This window comes from Gigantopelta aegis, chromosome 2, assembly GCF_016097555.1.
Source record: "Gigantopelta aegis isolate Gae_Host chromosome 2, Gae_host_genome, whole genome shotgun sequence".
Classification (NCBI taxonomy): domain Eukaryota; kingdom Metazoa; phylum Mollusca; class Gastropoda; order Neomphalida; family Peltospiridae; genus Gigantopelta; species Gigantopelta aegis.
Genome location: NC_054700.1, coordinates 1,880,484 through 1,905,827, shown reverse-complemented (window position 1 = coordinate 1,905,827; position 25,344 = coordinate 1,880,484). Strand labels below are relative to the sequence as shown.

The 25,344-nt window shown below is 40.3% G+C and overlaps 1 protein-coding gene across 1 annotated transcript in view; it reads right to left on the bottom strand.

The window, feature by feature from the left end:
• LOC121379693 (zwei Ig domain protein zig-8-like) overlaps nt 1–25,344 on the bottom strand; it is a 148,423-nt gene that overhangs the window by 29,881 nt on the left and 93,198 nt on the right. The window contains exon 3 of the mRNA XM_041508345.1: nt 8,471–8,684. Coding sequence (XP_041364279.1) covers nt 8,471–8,684 — 214 coding nt within the window. The remainder of the gene's footprint in view (nt 1–8,470; nt 8,685–25,344) is intronic.

The following is a 25,344-nucleotide window of genomic DNA, read 5'->3' as shown; positions in this document are numbered from 1 at the left end:
TGGGAGGGGTGGGTAATAATTGTGTCAGCTAGATGTTTTTTGGAACGCCCGCCTATGTAATAATTATAATGCATGTTAGTGTACTTAGAATACTGTGGGTGCCCTTTGTTGAAAATGAAATTAAAAATTACCCTCAGTTTAACAATATGTCTAATATATATTTTACCGGACCACATGTCAAGACATTAGTTTTATTCGACACTTTCTGTTAAGTTACGAAAACGTTACCATAAAAACGCCAACATTCTTTTGACGTTGCGTCAACAATGCTTTGACATTTTAGTATGAGTATTGATGCCAAAGCGATACTACGTACATTCCTCTGAATATAGTTTAACTTGATATGCTAAAATATAGTTTTTTGACATTTATAAGCATATTTATTTTAAATGTGTACTACTACTACTACCACTACTACCACTACTACCACCACTACCACTACCACCACCACTACCACCACTACCACTACCACCACCACTACCACTACTACCACTACCACCACTACCACCACTACCACTACTACCACTACTACTACTACCACTACTACTACTACTACTACCACTACTACTACTACCACTACCACTACTACCACTACTACCACTACTACCACTACCACCACTACCACCACTACCACTACTACCACTACTACTACTACCACTACTACTACTACTACTACTACTACTACCACTACTACTACTACCACTACCACTACTACCACTACTACTACCACCACCACTACCACCACCACTACCACTACTACCACTACCACCACTACCACCACTACCACTACTACCACTACTACTACTACCACTACTACTACCACTACTACTACTACCACTACCACCACTACTACCACTACTACCACTACTACTACCACCACCACTACCACTACTACCACTACCACTACTACCACCACTACCACTACCACCACTACTACCACTACTACCACTACCACTACTACCACCACTACCACTACTACTACTACTACTACCACTACTACCACTACTACTACTACTACTACTACTACTACTACTATTAGAGAGGAAACCCGCTACATGGATCGGATGGGAACTGTATTAACATGCCCATATCCAATGAATGTTCACGCACGCCCGTTTCAGACTTAACCTCTGATATCGCCAGTGACTATATCCGGGCCAGGAGAGGATGGTGAGTTTCACGTGGGCGGAATTTGGAAAACATTAGTCCAGGTTGAGAATAACATGTCTTGTCAAAATTAAGGGTCAAACAAAACATTCGAGTCTTCATCCAAAGTTTGAAGGTGATTTGAGCAATTTTGACCGACTGACAAATAATAAAGGGTATCGGACTATTTTATGTGCACCATCCCACAGCCTTTGATATACCAGTCGTGGAGCACTGACTGGAACGACAACGTGCAGTAATGACAGGTCGCGAACCTAGCTATATATTTTAACGTCTCAAAATTATAAATACTGAATTATAAATATTAAAATACTAAAAATACTAAAACAGTATGACAAAACAGCTATACGCTGGGAACTCGTAGAAAAATACTAAAACAGTATGACAAAACAGGTAGACGCTGGGAACTCATAGAAAAATACTAAAACAGTATGACAAAACAGGTAGACGCTGGGAACTCATAGAAAAATACTAAAACAGTATGACAAAACAGGTAGACGCTGGGAACTCACAGAAAAATACTAAAACAGTATGACAAAACAGGTAGACGCTGGGAACTCACAGGTAGACGCTGGGAACTCACAGAAATATACTAAAACAGTATGACAAAACAGGTAGACGCTGGGAACTCATAGAAAAATACTAAAACAGTATGACAAAACAGGTAGACGCTGGGAACTCACAGAAAAATCCATGAGAACAGTTCGCGTTTGATTGTTGTTGTTCGTTTGTTGTTATTGTTTGGTTATTTTCTTGTTTGTTTGTTGTCGGGTTGTTTGTTTGTTGTTGTTGTGTTGTTGTTGTTGTTGTTTTGTTGTTGTTGTGTTGTTGTTGTTGTTGTTTTTTTGTTGTTTTTTTTTTTTGGGGGGGGGGTTGTTATTGTTTTCTAGTTTTTTTCTCGAAAATCTAGCATTGTGACTGCTCAACTCTAAACAATTTCGAGCCTCGCTTTGAACTGCCGACTGTGGGAGTTGGTACCAGGATTCGAACCCAGTACTTATGAGTCTTAAGTCCGGTGACCGGCTTAACCACTATACCACTGATGACGATTTTAGGCATTTGCGCAGCCAGGATTTTATAAAGAACATTATAAACAATAAAACATGCATTGTAGTCATCGACTAATCGCTGGATATTTCGGGACACTTCGAATTTATGAGTGTGTGTGTGTGTGTGGGGGGGGGGGGGGGTACACGTCCACAAACATCCTATCGGATCATCCACGCTTGCCGTCCCCTCGATCGAGAACAGCAGTTATTATGGTTAACTTGATACACTAAACTGTCCCCTCGAGAACAGCAGTCATTATGGTTAACTTGATACACTAAACTGTCCCCTCGAGAACAGCAGTTATTATGGTTAACTTGATACACTAAACTGTCCCCTCGAGAACAGCAGTCATTATGGTTAACTTGATACACTAAACTGACTTGAACTTAACTGAATTAAACTCGCGAACATTTTTTGTGAACTTCCTTGAAATGCATTAGCGTATTACACTAAATGAACGCCTCCATTCCCCCGCAGTCTTCAATATGTGCCAGTCGCCCTACAATACGACCGGCCTCGGTGGCGTCGTGGTTAGGCCATAGGCTGGTAGGTACTGGGTTCGGATCCCAGTCGAGGCATGGGATTTTTAATCCAGATACCAACTCCAAACCCTTAGTGAGTGATCCGCAAGGCTCAGTGGGTAGGTATAAACCACGTGCACCGACCAGTGATCCATAAGTGGTTCAACAAAGACCATGGTTTGTGCTATCCTGCCTGTGGGAAGCGCAAATAAAAAATCCCTTGCTGCCTGTCGTAAAAGATAAGCCTATGTGGCGACAGCGGGTTTCCTAAAAAATAGTGTCAGAATGGCCATATGTTTGACGTCCCATAGCCGATGATAAGATAAAACATCAATGTGCTCTAGTGGCGTCGTTAAATAAAACAAACTTTACCCTACAATACGAATCATTGACATAATAATACGCTATATAAAATGGCTATTTCTGTGGACGTTTCAACCACATAGGTAATAAACGTTAGTGACATTTTGAATACTACAGTAGGTTCCATTTTCAAGTGTTGCACCCCTTCCCTGGAGAAACCATACATCCGCTACTGCCAGTTATGACACTATTTTTATTTTAAAAATATTATCCCACCCACACCACACCCCAGCCCGCTGCCCTACAGCCAGCTTCACGGCCTCCTTGTGACCCCTGGTCGCTTTCATGCTGGATCCGCCACTGCCAGACTATGTATGTATGCGCACGCACGCACGTGGCTATAACTCTTTTTTTCTGATTTGTTTGCCCGCGGGATATTTCATTAGCAGTGAAGTGTTTCAAGTACTGTAGTTTAGATTTTTAAATTCTGTCAAAATTGCGTTTGTTTAGTGTTAAAGAACAAATCCGTTAATCTGTTAGAGTGACCTGTTTTCTGTGCCTGCGACATTTGAATAGAACCCCTTAAACGTGTAAGAATTTATGGGTAAAACATAAATTAGCCGATGTATAGAATTTGCGAATTTATTCTCAGTTTCACTTACTTGGATTAAACGTCTTCAATAGATACGGTGACAGTGCATACAGGCCAGTCGTAGCTGAATTTATGGCTCGAACACATAGTATTATATAATATCGGTAGATACGTTAACAAACACTTTATTGGCCCAGTTTTACATGTGGAAATAGAAAGAAAAACAGAACACACGCGCATTCACAAACACACCCACCCACACACACATACATACAGATACACGCACACACACACGCGCACGCGCGCACACACACACACACACACACACACCCACACATACACACACACACATATATACACACACACACACATACACACACACATACATACATACACATACAAGCACACGTACACACAGGTACACATATACACACGCACGCACGCACACACACACACACACAGGGACACATATACACACGCGCGCACACACACACACACACACACAGATATACACATACAGACACAAACACATATTTACACATATTTATACACACACACATACACCTACACACACGCACGCATGCACATACGCGCACACAAACACACGCACGTATCCTTTTATATGCATTTTAATATTTTTCAGTTACATGCCAATCCATCGAATCCTTTTGGGAGCAGCCACACTATAGACGTCGATACACGCAGCACGAACCGGCGTAATAGAAAGCTCGATGTCTGATACCTCTTCAAGAGAGAATCGATTGTCGGATTTTGGAGTTCTCCACCGTTACAATAGGCGGGTGCGGGCGGCGAGGAACTACGTATATCTTCGGCGTGCTTCGTGCTCGACTCCCCGACCCCTCTCGAATTTGAAGTGGCTAATCTAATTACCGATGACAGGTTCGGCGATACGAGTGATGTTGATTCGAACCCGACAACATGCACTTTTCAACATGTTTTCTTAATTAGGTGGAAACCTGTAGAAAATGTCAGAATTGTCGGGAAAATGAATTACATCGCTGCCAGTTAACGTCTATGTGTGATCTAATAACGCCTAATTATTTTCAGCCAACGCTGAATACATCTGATATTTCATTTTCATTTGATTGTCATGCTTATATCCAATTAAGGTTCAAGCACGCGGTCCTGGGAACACACTTCAACTATCAGTAGGACAACGAACCATGTTTCCCTCAAATATGCAAATTATTAGCTATATGTAGCTACCATGTTGTCGAAGGTTGTTTTAAATTTCGCAGTGTATTAAATCGAAATTTGACGCGTTAAGAAAATATTGAAAACGGGGCGGGATCTAGCGAACGACGTAAAGCGCTCGCCTGAGGAGCTTGCGTTGTGGGATCGAATCTCCTCAGTGGACACATTATCTGATTGCTTTCTCCACCCCAACCAGTGCACCACGACTGGTATATCAAACGTCGTAGTATGTGTTATCATGTCTGTCGGATGGTGTATATAAAAGATTCTTGTAGCAGGGTTTCTTCTCTAAGACTACATATCACATTTACCAAATGTTTGACATCCAATAGCCGATGATTAATAAATCAATGTGTTCTAGTGGTGTCGGTAAACACAACAAATTTTAACTTTAACCATACGATTCAGTGATTCAACATATTTGGCGTGAATCATTGAAATCAACATGTAAAGTCAAGTCCCTATAAAATAAATGTTATTGCTTTATCGCTAGTTATAGCATATTGTCCGGCATATTGTCCGGCATATTGTCCGGCAGCATGTATCCCTTTGTTTTCGCTGTCGACTAAATGTCGAGATACTCAAATAGCCGTAGTTTACAATTTTCTGAGATGCGGTTAAAAGTACATCGCTTTCTCTTCCCTTGTCATGCGACCAGGTCCTGAACTGCCATCATTTTGTGTGGAGCAACGCCCGAAGACGGCGCGCTAAAAAGGAAGTGGCGTAAATTCATTAAACGTCCTATGAGCAATCAATTCTGAAATCCCCCAGTTACACAAGATAACGTGATCGATCACCGCGGATTATCTCCGTAAACGGTTTTGTCCTTATTTGCAACACAATGACGGCGGCCGGTCTAGGCGTATGAATACATTTACTAACAAGAGAAGAGGAAAAGCCGATGTTATTATTATACTACATGGACAGTTGTGCAAGCTTTCAGTTTTGCCGTTGCCGGTACTGGATTAAACTGATGGGTGGGTGTGAGATAAGAGTAGACTAATAACGGCTTCAATAATTACTTGTATGTTGCATTAATAAACCGTGGGCCCACTGGTAAAACGCTCGTTTGATGCGCGGTCGGTCTAGGATCGATCCCCGTCAGTGGGCCCACTGGGTTATTTCTCGTTCCTGCCAGTGCACCACGACTGGTATATCAAAGGCCGTGGTATGTGCTATCCTGTCTGTGGGATGGTATAAAAGATCCCTTGTTGCTAATGGAAAAATGTAGCGGGTTTCCTCTCTTACACTATATGTTAAATTACCATATGTTTGACATCAAATAGTCGATGATTAATAAATCAATGTGTTCTAGTGGTGTCGTTAAACAAACTAAACGGACTTTTTTTTATAGTAAATCATACTTTTATAATATGATAAAGCGAGGTTGTTATTTCAAAATTGTGATTATGTTTGTATGTTGCATTAGTAAATCCTGTTATATTATATTAAAGCAATCGTGTTACTATAAAACTACATGTAGTTCCTAAGAACGATGCATTAGCACATGATGTTATGATATGGTGAGATGAGATTGTGAGTTTATTAAAACTGTAGTTGTGTTTGTATTTTGTATTAGTAAATGGTGTTATAATATTGTGAGACGAGGTTGTGAATTTATTAAAACTGTAGTTGTGTTTGTATTTTGTATTAGTAAATGGTGTTATAATATTGTGAGACGAGGTTGTGAATTTATTAAAACTGTATTGTGTTTGTATTTTGTATTAGTAAATGATGCTATAATATGGTGAGACGAGGTTGTGAGTTTATTAAAACTGTATTGTGTTTGTATTTTAAACTGTGTTTTACATAATAAGGCGAGAATGAATTTATTTAAACGAGTTGTGTTTGTATTTTGTATTAAAAAGTTGTGCTATAATATGATTAGGCGAGATGATGACTTAATTAAAAATTTAGCTGTGTTTGTATTTGGTACTATTAAAAGATGTTACATTATAGTGAGGCGAGATTGCAACTTTAAGCTATGACGTCATAGGTGTGTAGATGTTATTTTATATGGCATTATCTCATCAAATACCGGGTTTCAGCACGCCACTGAAGACCTATAACATACTTCCGAGCACTGTAATCTGTTGGCCATTACTACAATCAGAGGCGCTAAGTAACGTGGCAGTTTTGCCTGAAATGTACTCCACGAAACTGGAGCAATGTCGACACAGATCTGAACATTGGAGTGTTCGTGAGGGCGGACGTTCGCCAACAATTTCACTGGTAGCATTGTCTTCTTTCATAGCAAATTCGATTAACGTTAGACGCAGAAAAAAACCCAGTCTAGCGAGAGATAGCGAGCGCTCGCCTTCTTGAACGTGTTTCGTCAACTACCGATAGGAGTGAACTGGACTCGATGGTGTCCGTGGCCTCAAGGTTCGTAGGTATTGGGTTCGTGTCCCGGTCCCAGTTCCCACCAAGAGTACGAATTTAGCTTTAAGTGAGGGATGCAGGGCCAGTAAACGACTTTCTTCTCTAGGGATGCAAAGCCACTAAATAACTTCGTCTCTAGGGGTACAAGGCCACTAACAACTTTCTTCTCTAGTTGTGCAAGGCAACTAACAACTTTCTTCTCTTTTCTTCGTCTTAATAATCACTGACCGCTAACAACAAACCACTGATCGCTGTCCTGGATAGTTAGCCTAGATAGCTGGTGTGAGAGCCCAGAACAGCGTTAGTGTCGAGGTCAAGTGGTTGTACGTGCACGCATGTCTTGGGAGCAGGATCTCACAACTGCCAGCTCCTTCGTCCGATACCTAAACAATTTTTGGCCTATCTTCTTGAAACAGGATTGGATGTAAGCATGGGGATCATGTTAGAAATACTAAGACATGTAGCCTCAGTTTAAAATGTGTCGAGGTATCGTCAAACAAACATCTCTTTACTTTCCCTTTTCTCTCGACCAAATATCAAATACCTAAATGTTATACACCAAATAGCTGTAGGATAACGTGCTGACGTCTCATTAAACAAATATTCATTTCCTAGCGTTAAGTCGTGGTGAGGCTTGTGTTTTGTGGCTCATGCGTGCTTCCTTGCGAGCGTGCGTGCGTGCATCTTTTGAGTGTATGTTGGTACGACATTAATTAACAGCAAACACAGTAAGACAGGCATGTATAATATCTGAAACATTATGTCGAAAACATGAACTCTTGATTCCCATAAAATCGGCAGTACGTCACACAAAGTCTGGTATACGTCACAGAAAAACGCTTCAATACCACACAGAAAAGGCTTCAATACGCCACAAAAATCAGCAGATATGTCTCAGATCGACAGTGCTAGACGTCGATACAATATTATGTTCATACATTTCAACTTTACTGACATTCCTATTAAAAAGGAGTTTTGATCCGCGAAGATTTGCGACAACTTACAACACGTTTTATGGCAACCAGTCACGATTGAAAGGAGGCCACGAGAAACTCTACGCACCTCCCGCCTGTGTCATTATGAAACTAACTGACACACGCTCCCATCCCCTACCTCCCCCACCCCTAGTTATGACTGGAACGCGCTCACCCCCCACCCCTAGTTATGACACTATCTGGAACGCGCTCCCCCCCCCCCCCCCTAGTTATGACACTATCTGACACGAGTCACCCTCTCTTACCTTTGACTGTGAGCAGCATGTGGTACCTGAGGTGCCGCACCTTGGACGAGATCTGACACTCGTAAACACCCGAGTCCTCGAGCTGCACGTTTTTAATCAGCAGGTTCCATTCGTTCGTCATCGGGGGCCGCTCGATCATGATTCGGGTATCATCGACAAACGTCATCGTTCCGACCGTCAGAGGGTTCGTATCCGCCGCCCGTCGCCAACCAACCTGCAGCAATACAATATCAATCAATTACAAAAACTAAAAAACCCAGTATGTTTAAAGGTAGGTAGGTATGTAGATAGGCGGTGGGACGTAGCCCAGTGGTAAAGCGCTCGCTTGATGTGCGGTTGGTCTGGGATCAATCCCCGCTAATGGACCCATTGGGCTGTTTCTAGTTCCAGCCAGTGCACCACGACTGGTATATCAAAGGCCGTGGTATGTGCTATCCTGTCTTTGGGATGGTGCATATAAAAGATCCCTTGCTACTAATGGAAAATTGTAGCAGGTTTCCTCTCTTAGACAATATGTCAAAACTACCAAATGTTTGACATCCAATAGCCGATGATTAATAAATCAATGTGCTCTAGTAGTGTCGTTAAACAAACTAAACTTTGTATGTAGATAGATCGGTAGACTTTCAGATATACTACTGGTGATAATGATGATGATTATTATGATGACGATGGTGTGGTGAATATAATGATATGCTGATGATGATGATGGTGATGATGACGATGATTATGATGATGATTATTTTGTTTGTTTTTGTTTAACGACTTCACTTGAGCACATTGATATATTAATCATCAACTAATGGATGTCAAACATTTGATAATTCTGAAACGCAGTCAATAAAGGAAACCCGCTACAAGGGATCTTTTATATGCACTTTCTTACAGACAGGAAAGCACATACCACGGCCTTTGACCAATTGTGGTGTACTAGTTGGAAAAAGAAAAAAACCCAATCAGTCGAACAGATTCACTGAGGTGGTTCGATCCTGCGACGCAAGCACCTCAACCGACTGAGCTATATCCCGCCCAATGATGATGATAGTGGTACTGATGATGATGGTGATGACGACGATGATGATGACGATGACGACGACGATGATGATGATGATGACGGTGATGGCGGTGTGATGTTGAATGATACGTGACACGATATGATGCTTGTCATGTGGTAATAATAATCCTAGTGTGGTGAATAATGACTTGATGATGATGATGATGATGATGGTGGTAATGGCGGTTGTGATAATGATGATAATGATGATGATGAATATAATGATATGATGGTGGTGGTGATGGTTATGATTTGATAATGATGATGATGGTGGTGGTGGCAATGGCGGTTGTGATGATGATGATGAATATAATGATATGATGGTGGTGGTGCTGATGATTTGATATAATGATAATGATAATTGATGATACATTTTTTTCGTATACCTATTTCTTGTATTAGCTAGAAAACAGTTAAAGAGATCCATTAAACAAAGCTCACTTTTACTTTGTTTTCTTTCTTTTAAAATCGAATTAAGTTTTCAAATAACTGAGTATGCGAATATCCGAGAATACTCATAGGTATAAATGGCACTATCAGTCTCAGAGGGGAAACCTAACAAAACAATAAATGAAAACTAACATAACACACGAAGTGCTTTGTTTTTGTTCTACTAGTACTGCTACACACCGGCCTCTGTGGTGTCGTGGTTAGGCCATCGGTCTACAGGCTGGTAGGTAATGGGTTCGGATCCCAGTCGAGGCATAGGATTTGTAATCCAGATACCGACTCCAAACCCTGAGTGAGTGTTCAGCAAGGCTCAATGGGTAGCTGTAAACCGTTTGCACCGACCAGTGATCCATAACTGGTTCAACAAAGACCATGGTTTTTCCTGTAGGAAGCGCATATAAAAGATGCCTGTCTGTCGTAAAAGAGTAGCCTATGTGGCGATAGCGGGTTTCCTCTAAAAAAAATAAACAGTGTCAGAATGACCATATGTTTGACGTCCAATAGCCGACGATAAGATAAAAAATCAATGTGCTTTAGTGGCGTCGCTAAATAAAACAAACTTTACTTTAGTACTGCTACACCCCATTCTTCCTTCTCTCCGCCTAATTCCTGTTTGTCACTTTTCCTCTTTCCTTTCTTGTTACTATTTTTTTCTAATTTTCCTTTTTTTCATTAGTTTGTTCACCACTCGGATCAGCGCGGGCCAATTGCACTAAAATCAATGTTAAAAGTTACATCTTGCAACTCTCCAAGGTGAAATGACGTTAGAAACGGAGCACAATATAGCGTTTGATTTATATCCTCTTTGGGGGGTTGGAACCGTGCACCTTTCATTTAAGAAGGTCTTCTATCATCAAAATCCCTCGACCCATTAGCCCCATCCTTCCAAATCAAACATTCATATATCCGGTCTGTCAATTCGGTCCCCGCTTGGGCTGTTGCAGAAGGCGTAATAACCTGGCGGTATTGAAACTGGAGTTATTTACAATCAAATACAGTCGTTTCTGTGACGTCAGCGATGTAGTAAGGAAAGATGGATAAGAGTTAATATCAAATATATGTGCGACTTCGCAGCTTAGACTGCAATAATGACCCTCGCTCGCTTAATCTCGCGATGTCTTCGGCGCATCGCTTTTCTGAACGCTGCCAGGTGAAAAGCGAATAGCCTTAAAGATTGAAGTGAAGTTAGCAAATAAAAGATGTGTCTGGGTGAACGAGGCCAAGGTCTGTCACTCGTATTGATTGTATTATGAGTCTGTGTAATAGTCTCGTTAAGTTCCACACCACTGACCCCGAAACGTCTAGTCAAAAACAATAACATCTCAACAAAACGTCTAGTCAAAAACAATAACATCTCAACAAAACGTCTAGTCAAAAAAAATGACATCTCAAAAAAACGTCTAGTCAAAAACAATAACATCTCAACAAAACGTCTAGTCAAAAACAATAACATCTCAACAAAACGCGTCTTTCCTGCTAACCGATGATTTAAGTTTCCGTATACAACATAATTTCGATTTGCTGAACATCGTAATTTATTAACATATTTTTTTTTATGACTTTGTTGTTTGTAAATGGATTCTCACCACAACTGAGTTTTCTTTAACGATACCACTAAAGCACATTGCTGTATTAATCATCGGCTATTGGATGTCAAACATTTAGTATCTTTTTCACGTTTAGTCTTAAAGCCATGTTTATACGCAACGTTTTACCCATGGGGTATTTTTACCCTGGTGAGCATACTTGTCACTGGTGGTAAAGTTTGTCATGTAAACACTCTTACTCACCAGGTTATTGCTGCCACCAGGGTAAAATTTGCACCAAGTCAGGAGGTAAAGCAAATATGAAAAGCCCTTAGGACAAAGCTGCCCCAGTGTGCAAAACAGCCATATAAACGTCTTTGCAAGTATTTACCCCTGTGCTTAGTTAATGAACTTATGCAACACACATCTATAGTCCCTGTCACGGGGATCCTATAATACCTGTAACTGAATGAAACACGATTGTCCCAAATATTTCTCCTAACTGTATATCTATTAGATCTCTCTGTGACAGGCAGTTATACCCGCTTTGGCTCGTCTAGGTATGATCAGAGATAAGATCTTATATAAAGTATATATAATATAGCACGTTTAGTTCACTAGAAAACACAACAAAAACACAATACACTTTGGAATCTGTATTAACCTACGCTGACAAATGTACTGCCGCAGTAGTTAATTAACAACAACAAATAATAACAACCCAGAACTGATCACTTAATTAGTTAATCTCTTGGTGTCTAGTTTACACAATATGCTAATCACTTCACCGTGACACAACACCCACACGTGTGATAATTGAGAAACGCTTCCAGGAGAACTTAATTAATATAGGAATTACAACTCTATTCCTAACTGGTTAATTTTTAATTAACCCTTACTACTCGTTCAGTAATGTGTGATAATTGAGAAACGCTGCCAGGGAAACTTAATAAAGAAAGGAATTACAACTCTATTCCTAACTGGATAATTTTTAATTAACCCTTAACTACTCATTCAGTAACTTTGTAACACAGAATTAATACTGGTACCTATCACAATAAAGACAATAACCTACAGTTTACCTAGGTCCATGTTTAGATATGACGCACTTATTATTAATTAATTTTCTAGTGAACAACGTTCCTACTTCTAGTTATTTGTAAAAATAATTTATAAAGCCCCCATTTACAAACAATACTTTTTTTAAATATGCATGTCCCGTGTCAGATCCCGGGACGAGCGCCCCCAATTTTCACTCCTGTCACGGGGATCCTATAATACCCGTAACTGAATGAAACACGATTGTCCCAAATATCTCTCCTAACTGTATATCTATTAGATCTCTCTGTAACAGGCAGTTATACCCGCTGGCTCGTCTAGGTATGATCAGAGATAAGATCTTATATAAAGTATATATAATATAGCAACACAACAAAAACACAATACACTTTGGAATCTGTATTAACCTACGCTGACAAATGTACTGCCGCAGTAGTTAATTAACAACAACAAATAATAACAACCCAGAACTGATCACTTAATTAGTTAATCTCTAGGTGTCTAGTTTACACAATATGCTAATCACTTCACCGTGACACAACACCCACACGTGTGATAATTGAGAAACGCTTCCAGGAGAACTTAATTAATAAAGGAATTACAACTCTATTCCTAACTGGTTAATTTTTAATTAACCCTTACTACTCGTTCAGTAACGTGTGATAATTGAGAAACGCTGCCAGGGGAACTTAATAAAGAAAGGAATTACAACTCTATTCCTAACTGGTTAATTTTTAATTAACCCTTAACTACTCATTCAGTAACGTGTTATAATTGAGAAACGCTGCCAGGGGAACTTAATAAAGAAAGGAATTACAACTCTATTCCTAACTGGTTAATTTTTAATTAACCCTTAACTACTCATTCAGTAACCTTGTAACACAGAATTAATACTGGTACCTATCACAAAAAAAGACAATAACCTACAGTTTACCTAGGTCCTCTAGGATGACTGGCTAAGCCTTAATAATTATTTAGGACAGTGAGCCTACAGATTACTGCGTCAGATGACCGGCAGCACCGTCTAAATAATATTGGTATAATACAGTATTAAAATATTTAAAGTCACATCAATCACATCAAGGTTATACAACAGAGCAGAAATAATATATAATTACCACGTTCGGGCTGAACTCATATATTTCGTTCAGTGGACGACGCCCGTTTCCCCTGCAGCCTTCCTATGTTTCTCCCTGATATCTCTAAAACCCTAGCTATTTATCATAAAACCGAATATCGCCTGGGGGTACATCGCGGCACCTCACGTATCATGTGGATTTTCCACAGCGACCAAGACGGCATATCTTTCTTTAAAACCTAGACTTACTGACGCCTAGTCCGCCAGCAATACCCCGAACGTACCGAACTAGCGGAGGTATTACGTAACTACTGGACACTTGGGCTTAAGTGCATATTGAAACTGCACACGACCCTCTAAAACAATTAATATCGCCACAGGCGAAAAGAAATTAAGACCATGTACCGTCAAACACCCCCACCCTCAGAAAGGATATTTCCTCTACTCTAGGAATAGGGAAATATACTACATTAAAACAAAAAGGTGCGTTAACCGACGCATCCGGGCATTTATAACACATGTAATAAGGTGACTACCAGTAATCACACTGAGTCTCTGAGTCCCTGGTATACAAATAAAATATATAAAAACAAAACAGAAATCAAGAATGTCAACACATTATCATAACGTTCAACTTCGGGACAGAGCATCAGCGATTACATTGGATGTGCCCTTGATATGTTCAATGGTAATTGGGAATTCTTGCAGAAGAAAACTCTATCTCAAAACTCTCTGGTTGGTGGCTTTCATTCTGTGAATGAAAGTAAGCGGATTATGATCAGTAAAGACCACCACTTGATGCACTGCCGATTTCACGTAGATCTGAAAATGCTTCAGAGCTTGTACCATGGCCAAAGCTTCCTTCTCTATAGTGGAATAGTTCACCTGGTGTTTGTCAAACTTGTTGGAGAAGAAACTTACAGGATGGTCCAGTCCATTTTCGTCTTCCTGGAACAGCACAGCTCCAGCTCCCACGTCACTGGCATCCACAGCTAGCTTGAATTGCATTCGGTAGTCTGGTGCTGCCATCACGGGAGACGAGCAGCGCATCTGCTTGAGACGGTTGAATGACTTCTCGCATTCACCTGACCACTGGAACTTCGTTTCTTTCTTTTTCAGTGTCGCACGTTTTCCAGGTTTTCTCCGATAGGCATGCTGTCGAATCGGTGTAGCGTTGGGTTCCAAGCGCACATCCTGGCTTAAGGTATTGGTAACCGTTGGAAGGTCCTGACAAATGGAAACATTGTCTTGTATCAGCGTAGTCAACTTTTCTCGCTGGGGGTTCAAGTCTGCTAGAATCTGGCTGTTGGTTAATTTTCTCTCTGCAGTCTTGACGTCATCACAGAAAATTGAGTGACTCTCAATTTGGACAGGCAACACTGGTACTATCGGCAGTCTGTCAAAATAACCTTTTAGCAAATTGATGTGACAATACCTACTTTTCCTAACCCTATCAGGAGTGTTTATCACATACCCTGTCTCATTAACCCGTTTGTGCACAACATAGGGCCCGAAATACCTGTTCTGCAATGAACCCCGTTTAATGGGAAGGTACAGCAGCACCTTATCCCCTGGTTTAAATTCCCGACTCCTAGTCTTCCTATCAAACACTGATTTTATTTTGCTCTGAGCATGGCTCAGTTGCTTCCTAGCCTTCCTATCAAACACTGATTTTATTTTGCTCTGAGCATGGCTCAATTGCTTCCTAGCCTTCCTATCTCTAATTCTCTTATTCATTAATACTCCCTTGTCCATATCATAACCTGACATCTGATCCTCCATATCACCCTCTGTTAACAATGTAGTGCGAGCTGCCAACAATTTTGGATCAGCTCCCTGCTCTAGAATTAACTCTTGTCTATTACAAGGTAAATCCCCTCTATCAAACACAACTGGTCCAATTCCCCTCTGCGGGAGATCAACAGATTCCACCACATTTAATTCCTCAGTTGACTTATCTACCATTTTACTCATAACCTCATCCACTCCAATTTCATGGCTCACACACGTATCAGACAAATCACAATTTTCCTCTGGGTCTCGTGCTACCATTCTTTATACACGCAGAATATCTAATCTCATCAACCTCACACTCTTCTATTGGTAAAGGGCTGTCTTTTATTAACAATTGGTCACATTTCGGCTGACAACACTGACTAGTCAAATCGTTACCCAACAAAACTCCTGTTTTCAACAGGCAAGTCCTTCACAACACCCATAATGACTGGTCCTGTCACAAACTTCGAACACAAGAAAACGTTATATAACCGAACAACCATTTTTTCTCCAGTAACTGAGGTTAACGCAAAAACTACGTCCTGTATCTGAATTCTCTATACCGGCTAAACACTTTGACGTTATAAGCGACTGATTACACCCGGTATCTCGATAGATTGATATTGCCTTAGGACTCAATTCTTGTTTCACATCACAAACCATACCAGTGGACACATACGGGTTTACTTTCTCTGCCATATGGCTAACCATTAACTCTCTCGCTAACGGAGCTGACCTCACTAAACCGACCACTTGCGCATTATCGCGTTTCCTTTTAAAACAGTCCCCGACAAGATGGTTATCCTTTTTACAGTAACTGCAATGTGGACGAAAAGTTCGTGCATTGGCTGATAATGCAGGCTTATCCTTACTTTGCCCACCAGGTGCATTCCTTGCCTGACTAGCTGACCAACTAGATGACTCTCCCCGATAGTTACTTTCCCTGGAAAAACCTGGCTGAAATTTCTTCTTATCACCCTGTTGTATAGAGCTACCTTGTACTGCCTGAGCCTTGTGTATTAACACATAGTCATCTGCCACTATGCCTGCCTCCTCTATCTTTTTGAGATCACGATCCTCTAAATGAATATGTAAGCTAACTGGTAATCCATTTTTAATGTCCTGTAAGATCAACAACTCCCGTAACTCGGTATATGACTCTACCTGATGAGACACCACCCATTTATCAAACATCCCTGCCTTCTTAGCCACAAACTTAGCTGCTTAGCGGCCCGTTCAAAAAGTTGGAAGAACATATCTACCTCCTGATCGTCAAATACAGGCACTGATCTATAAGCCTCCGACATATTAAAAACCATTTCCTGCCTCTCGTCTAACTTCTTCAGTATACAACTTTAACTCATGTTCCACTTTTAATTGTTCTAACTGAAATTCTCTATCCCTCTCTTCTCTTTCTCTCTCTCTATCCCTCTCTTCTCTTTCTCTATCTCTATGTCTATCTTGTCTCTCTCTCTCTCTCTCTCTCTCTCTCTCTCTCTCTCTCTCTCTCTCTCTCTGTCTCTCTCTCTCTTCTCTATCCCTATCTTCTTTCTCTCTATCTCTATCGTCTTTCTCTCTATTCCTCTCTTCTCTCTCTCTCTCTCTCTCTCTCTCTCTCTCTCTCTCTCTCTCTCTCTCTCTCTCTCTCTCTATCTTCTCTATCTCTCTCTCTATCTAATGCACGTTCTTCTCTTTCGTACTCAAGCTTTTTAAAAGCTAACTGTTGTTCCACACTTAACTCATTTATCTCTATCTCTGGAACAATCTCACTGTCTTCCATAACAGGACTATCACCAAAAACTTCCTGGATAATAATTGTCCTTATATCTCCTAAGGTTTTAGCTGATGTTAAATCAATTTCTCGCTCACCCGCGATTTCAACTAATTCGGCCTTACGTGCTCGCTTAATCTCCACTACACTGAGCTTAGGCCTATCCAGCAAATTCTTATCCATGTTTAGATATGACGCACTTATTATTAATTAATTTTCTAGTGAACAACGTTGCTACTTCTAGTTATTTGTAAAAATAATTTATAAAGCCCCCATTTACAAACAATACTTTTTTTTAAATATGCATGTCCCGTTTCAGATCCCGGGACGAGCGCCCCCAATTTTCACTCCTGTCACGGGGATCCTATAATACCGGTAACTGAATGAAACACGATTGTTCCAAATATCTCTCCTAACTGTATATCTATTAGATCTCCCTGTGACAGGCAGTTATACCCGCTGGCTCCTCTAGGTATGATCAGAGATAAGATCTTATATAAAGTATATATAATATAGCACGTTTAGTTCACTAGAAAACACAACAAAAACAGAATACACTTTGGAATCTGTATTAACCTACGATGACAAATGTACTGCCGCAGTAGTTAATTAACAACAACAAATAATAACAACCCAGAACTGATCACTTAATTAGTTAATCTCTAGGTATCTAGTTTACACAATATGCTAATCACTTCACCGTGACACAACACCCACACGTGTGATAATTGAGAAACGCTTCCAGGAGAACATAATTAATAAAGGAATTACAACTCTATTCCTAACTGGTTAATTTTTAATTAACCCTTACTACTCGTTCAGTAACGTGTGATAATTGAGAAACGCTTCCAGGAGAACTTAATTAATAAATGAATTACAACTCTATTCCTAACTGGTTAATTTTTAATTAACCCTTACCACTCATTCAGTAACGTGTGATAATTGAGAAACGCTGCCAGGGGAACTTAATAAAGAAAGGAATTACAACTCTATTTCTAACTGGATAATTTTTAATTAACCTTTAACTACTCATTCAGTAACCTTGTAACACAGAATTAATACGGGTACCTATCACAATAAAGACAATAACCTACAGTTTACCTAGGTCCTCTAGGATGACTGGCTAAGCCTTAATAATTATTTAGGACAGTGAGCCTACAGATTACTGCGTCAGATGACCGGCAGCACCGTCTAAATAATATTGGTATAATACAGTATTAAAGTATTTAAAGTCACATCAAACACATCAAGGTTATACAACTGAGCAGAAATAATATATAATTACCACGTCCGGGCTGAACTCATATATTTCGTCCAGTGGACGACGTCCGTTTCCCCTGCAGCCTTCCTATGTTTCTCCCTGATATCTCTAAAACCCTAGCTATTTATCAAAAAAAATCCGAATATCGCCTGGGGGTACATCGCGGCACCTCACGTATCATGTGGATTTTCCACAGCGACCAAGTAGGCATATTTTTCTTTGAAGCCTAGACTTACTGACGCGTAGTCCGCCAGCAATACCCCGAACGTACCGAACTAGCGGAGGTATTACGTAACTACTGGCCACCTGGGCTTAAGTGCATATTGAAACTGCACACGGCCCTCTAAAACAATTAATATCGCCACAGGCGAAAAGAAATTAAGAGCATGTACCGTCACAGTCCCCCTTGTCTGTTATCCTGGAACATCTAAAGTGTCAACGCATGACGGATCTCTGAGCCGCTTCCATTTTGATAGCCAGGATTGTCTGTGGTTCCTCATTGGCCACAGTCTGCTGTTTGGACTTCTGGTAGCCAGTCTGGTGAGTATGGCTGATCCATATCTTCACACATATTATGCAGTGTAACTGCTGCAGCAGCGATGGTGGATACGAAGTGGACGTCAATATCAATCCTCTTGAGAAAACGGATCCACCTTCCTTTGAAGCAGCCCAATGTATTTTCAATGTTCTTGCGTGCATTGCTGAGACGATAGTTAAAGTATGATTGTTCTGCTGTATGATTCCCTCTGTCGCTGTAAGGTTTCAGAAGCAAGGTGCACATGAGATATACAGGGTCACCAATCAAAACTACTCGCATGTGCACAAGTGAATTGGCAAACTCAGACATGCTTTTCCCCACTCAGGTGTGGATGGGATGAGGTTGTCAGCATCATCCCGTATCTTTAGAGGCGAGTTTGCACACCCCCGGGCATCACGAACTCGACCAGGCCAGCCAATGTGCATACTTGTTATCACAGACAGCCTGCGTGATGATGGAGTACCATCTTTGTCTGTTCACGAAATCTGCAGGGCAATCACTTCGAGTAATTTTAGGCAGATGGTTGGCATCAATTGCTCCTGCACAGTGTGGAAAGTTCCATTTTGTTTCGTACCCATCAATAACGACTCTCAAAGCCTGACCACTTGGACATTTTTCTAGAAAAGATTTAATGTCTTTTTAGCAATATCTTCCCACCAAGCTCGTAGAAAAGAGGATGCTATGACTAATGTTAGTGTCTGTATGAAACGTCTTCTAACATTACTTTTATACTGGTCCATTTGCAGCAATCATCGAGAAACGTTTGTGTTGTTCAACGACACCACTAGAGCACATTGATTAAGTAATCATCGGCTATCGGGTGTCAAACATTTGGTAATTCAGACACGTAGTCATCAGAGGAAACCCGCTACATTTTTCCTAATGCAGCAAGGGATCTTTTATATGCACTTTCCCACAGACATGAAAACACATACCACGGCCTTTTTCAAGTTGAGGTGCACTGATTAGAACGAAAACAATTTCAGAACTCATTTATATAATTGTATAAGTTTACTCATGAACTATCCTAATACCCCTCTGCATGGTACGATATTTGCCCCTATACCCTACGTGGTATTTATAACCTGGTTGGCAGTAAACCTACCGAGGCTAAGTGAATGCACATAAAGATGTTTTTCATTTGCAATGGGAATTTTATATGCACCATTCCACAGAGCGAACAGCACATACCACGGCCTTTGATACCAATCGCGGTGCACTGGCTAGAACTAGAAATAGTGAGCGCTTTACCATTGGGTTACGTACCGACTCTGAGTTATAACTGGTATACGATTGTTTAGTATGCGGGTACATGCGCATAAAATATCCCATGCTATAAATCTCTCTACGTGTACGCTGGGGGTTTGCCCATTGGGCTATTTCTCGTTCCAGACAGAGAACCACGACTGGTATATTAAAAGCCGCGGAATGTGCGGCTTGCATTTTAGTCATATAAACCATATACGATTATTCCATTGCGGCTGGACTCCTGCGTTTTGCAGACGCACGCATCGCACGTATCCAGTCTAGACGTTTTCATTGAAACTAATGGATTTCGACTTTTTTTTTTTTTTTATCCGGGCCGCACGCACGCGCCGCATCCAGTCTATATAAGCCTTACGTGCACGTGCGTGCTGCTGGTTTTCCTCTTCAGTCAACTGATGTCTGCTCCTGACAGAAGACACTGAAAATAATGTTTCGAGAACAGCCTGCTTGAACTTGGCTGAAGTAAAATAAAGGTTTGTTTTGTTTAACGACATCACTAGAGAAAACCGAAAAATTAATCATCGGCTATTGCATGTCAAACATTTGGTAATTCTGACTCGTAGTCATCAGAGGAAACCCGCTACGTTTTTCCATTAGTAGCAACAGATCTCTTATATGCATTATCCTACAGAAATGATGGCACATACCACGGCCTCTGACCAATTGTGAGACACTGGTTGTAACGAGAACAAACTTCAGTCAGTTGAATGGATCCACCGAGGAAGTTCGATCCTGCGAAGCAAGCACCTCAGGCGAGCACTCGAACAACTGACCGAAATCCCGCCCCAGGTAAAGTTTGTTTTGTTTAACGACGCCACTAGAGCACATTGATATTTTTTCTTATCATCGGCTATTGGACGTCAAACATATGGTCATTCTGACACTGTTTTTTTTTGGAGGAAATCCGCTGTCGCCACATAGGCTACTCTTTGAAACAGAACATCAATGAGGTTTTTTTTAAGCACAGAAAAACAGAACAAGAAAGATAAAAAGAAAACAGGTTTAGAAGCATAACCTATTCCTATTATTCCATTCTTCTGTGGTGTTAATTATGTAATACTTCCTTTCTTGTGATATTCTGTTTGCATCGTTATAACTGCTACAACTAAAAATATGTGGCTGTCTAGCGTTAAATAATGAATTGCGCTAAATCAGTTTAAATTGAATGCACAAAGGATTGTTTTCTATTTCCGCCACAGATAACACAAGTAAAGCTAGTAAATAGGATCACAGCAAGCACATTATGTGAAAGTTGGATTTTTTAGATTACACATCAGTACAGTGGTTTCTCTGTGGTGTATGACCAACTGTCTTGATATGACAAACACTCCAGGCACGGCGGACACAAGCAGACATTGGGGGCTGACTCAGATTGAAAGAAAGAAAGAAATGTTTTATTTAACGACGCACTCAACACATTTTATTTACGGTTATATGGCGTCAGACATATGGTTAAGGACCACACAGATTTTGAGAGGAAACCCGCTGTCGCCACTACATGGGCTACTCTTCCGATTGGCAGCAAGGGATCTTTTATTTACGCTTCCCACAGGCAGGATAGCACACACCATGGCCTTTGTTGAACCAGTTATGGATCACTGGTCGGTGCAAGTGGTTTACACCTACCCATTGAGCCTCGCGGAGCACTCACTCAGGGTTTGGAGTCGGTATCTGGATTAAAAATCCCATGCCTCGACTGGGATCCGAACCCAGTACCTACCAGCCTGTAGACCGATGGCCTAACCACGACGCCACCGAGGCCGGTTCCCGCCCCAGGAACTTGGATGAATACCAACATATAAAACTGTATAATCGTCATCATCTTGTTATCATTCTACAGTAAGCGACAACTTAATCAGCCCGAAATGTTTTACTATTTACTCCGCCATGCGTTTGACATGATGGTGAGGAAACCGAATCATAAATGATCTGTTTTATTGCTTTCTCAGACGGCGGAAACACCAATGGTGCAACAGTTACGCTATCAGAGTTGGTAAGTACTGACTTCGCACTCAGATACAAGTAGGAGCCAAGTTCAGAAAAAGCATAGCAAGTTTACAGTTACATTAGCAGTTACACCAGTCACACGTTTATATGTGTCTGGCATCTACTTCACGCAGACAATTACATCATTAAGGAAGATGGAGCATTTTAAGGTCAAAGTAAAATGAAATCTGTGTACGACGTTTTGTGAAATTCGGTTCTGACTCTCACACACAAGGGACGGGACGTAGCCCAGCGGTAATGTGTTCGCTTGATGCGCGGTTGTTCTGGGACAGAGAGACTGCACATCAAGAAAGCGCTTTACTACTGGGCTGTCTCTCCACCAACCGATTACGAATCGGGCCTTATTTTAATATGGGAATCAATTAGATCTGCGCTATCTACGTGGTTCTATCGTAGTCTATTCAATAAATCGGGGTTGTTATTACATCAGCGTGTGCAGACCGAGTTCAAACTCACAGCCATATCACAACTCGCTCTCACACCCGACACCGTGGTGCCAATCCTGTCTGACTCCACTAATTGGTGCTGAGCCGATCCGCGAAACTTCATTCATCATCTTACACCTTACCCTTGTGTTTTCAGTCTACAGTCTGTTATTGTTGTGTTGGCAAAAGGGAATTTGGGATATTAACTGGGTAGATATGTGGCATAATGTAACTAAATTGTGGTGGTTGGGGTAAGATTGGATCTTGCTTAATATGTTTTACATTATATCGACGTCTTCTGATTACACCTACATCCCATTTTCTCTGCACCGTTGTCTACAACTCAGTTTTATCTCATTTTAGAGGTCGATTTTCCGAATTAACACAATCTTAGATAAATTTGAATCTGACTTTGAAATATTTACAAACTGCGAAATACTGACAATCAGCAATCTTGAATTTTAAAAACAAATGCATTACCAAACCTGAGGCATTCGCAGTTCTTAGATACAGCAAGTCAAATAACGGTAGCAAAATTATCAATTAAAATGTTGTTTATAAGGAATCTAACATTCTTTATTGTTATATTGTGATATTCTTTGTGGTATGATAACAAAGTATGAATACCGAGAAATACGTTACTGGAACATATAATATGTTCACTGTTGCTAATACTAATACTGTTATTATACTTGAATTTCAATGTTTCAAAATTCAATAGCCAGTAAAATAAATCGAGGTACACGTATTTGGTTTTCAAGTTTTCAAAATCATGTCATGTCATTAAAATAAAAGACATTTTAGATGACTGTTGTTCCCAGCAAACCAATATAGCATTTTACAAGACAACTCCGTTTCGTCGTTCAGTAGGTAATGATTTTCATTAATACCGAGGCAAAATGCATTGCAGATGGTCTGATCTGCATGAGCCCTGAGTGTAGACAAGTTAATTGTCAAGCCTTCCTGGTCAAAATCTCTCCCAGACATATATGTAAATATATATGTATATGGTTGCGGATGGTGATGATGGTGGTAGTGACGATCGGGGTTATCCATGAGAAGTTTTAACAAGTTGGGTTTCTATATATATATATATATATATATATATATATATATATATATATATATATATATATATATATATATATATATATATAGGTTATTACCAGAGTGTTTTTTTCGGTATCGTCAATATCATATATTAGGAATAAAAATTGTATTATGCGAGCCTCCGGCGAGCATAATACACTATTTTTATTCCTAATATATGATACTGACGATACCGAAATACACGAAGGTAATAATCTCTTTAACATATAAGCTCAAGCTTAATACAATGTGTTTTTGTAAACTGTACATATATATATATATATATATATATATATATATATATATATATATATATATATATATATATATATAGATGCGGATGTGTTACATATAAGAGGGTAACAAAGGTGGTGTGACGAGGACGGGTTTTAACAAGGCGGGTTTCGACATGGATTCTGTGAACAAAATCGGTTGTGGACATGCGAAGAAACCGATATAGCATTGTGTCTGGGCGATATGTCTGGGCGGCGTACCCTTTCAACAATGGACACGCAATAGCATTGTGTGATTCCATTCCACTTCAATTGACAAGACGCAACGTAATTACAGAATGAATGAATGAATAAATGTTTAATGACAACCTAGAATATTGGCAATTATTACGAAACGAACATTTAAAGAGATAATACATTTCTCATTTCTAGTTTGGTATAAAGCCAAACATGATGAGAATTCGCTTATACTGGGTTCTACATCAAATTGAGAATATTCAATCAATTCAATTCACGGGAACAAATATTCTCAAAAATGCAAGGAACGAGTCGGATATTAATATGAAGTCCAATACAGTCACACATTAAAAACCATATCTTGGCACAATACAGAATGAAAAGGATGTTTATCTGTTCATAAACAACCCTCAACCCCCCCCCCCCCCCACCAAAAAACAAAAAAAAAAAAAAAAAAAAAAAAAAAAAAACCCAAAAACCCAACAACAACAACAACAACAAAAAAGCACACACACAAAAACAAAACAAAACAAACAACAACAACAACACTTTTTCCACATCCCACTAAAACCCACCCCAGGTTGTTGTTGGTTTTGTTGGGTTTTTTTAATATAAAACCTAAAGAAATGACATAAAACAACAATAAAAAACCGGATGTTTCGTGGGCTTATGTTTTAAACCCCCCCCCCCCCCCCCCTGTTTTTTATGATACCCATCGCTGCCTTCATAATTTGTTTTACAAACTATTTCGAGACTTCGACGACAGCCCCGCGGGCTGCCCGTGTGTACGGTACGACATCGACCACAGCCTCGACGACTGGTTATTAATATGGCAACTGCTTCTATAAACAGTCATACTGTGACCGCGGACACGGAATAAACACCCATCTGTGCCGCCACGACAGGCAATCGATAATCGTGCGACTGTGTGAGTGTCGGAAATGATGAATATTATGGCATGTCAGTCGACTACAATTACATATTTAACGCGTTCACTTTGCCCGGCTTATAGCGTTCTTCTTATACCTGCACGTTCACTTTCTGCGTTCAGATTGAACCATCAAGTTCTGACGATTAAAGTTGTGTTATGTTTAACGACAACAT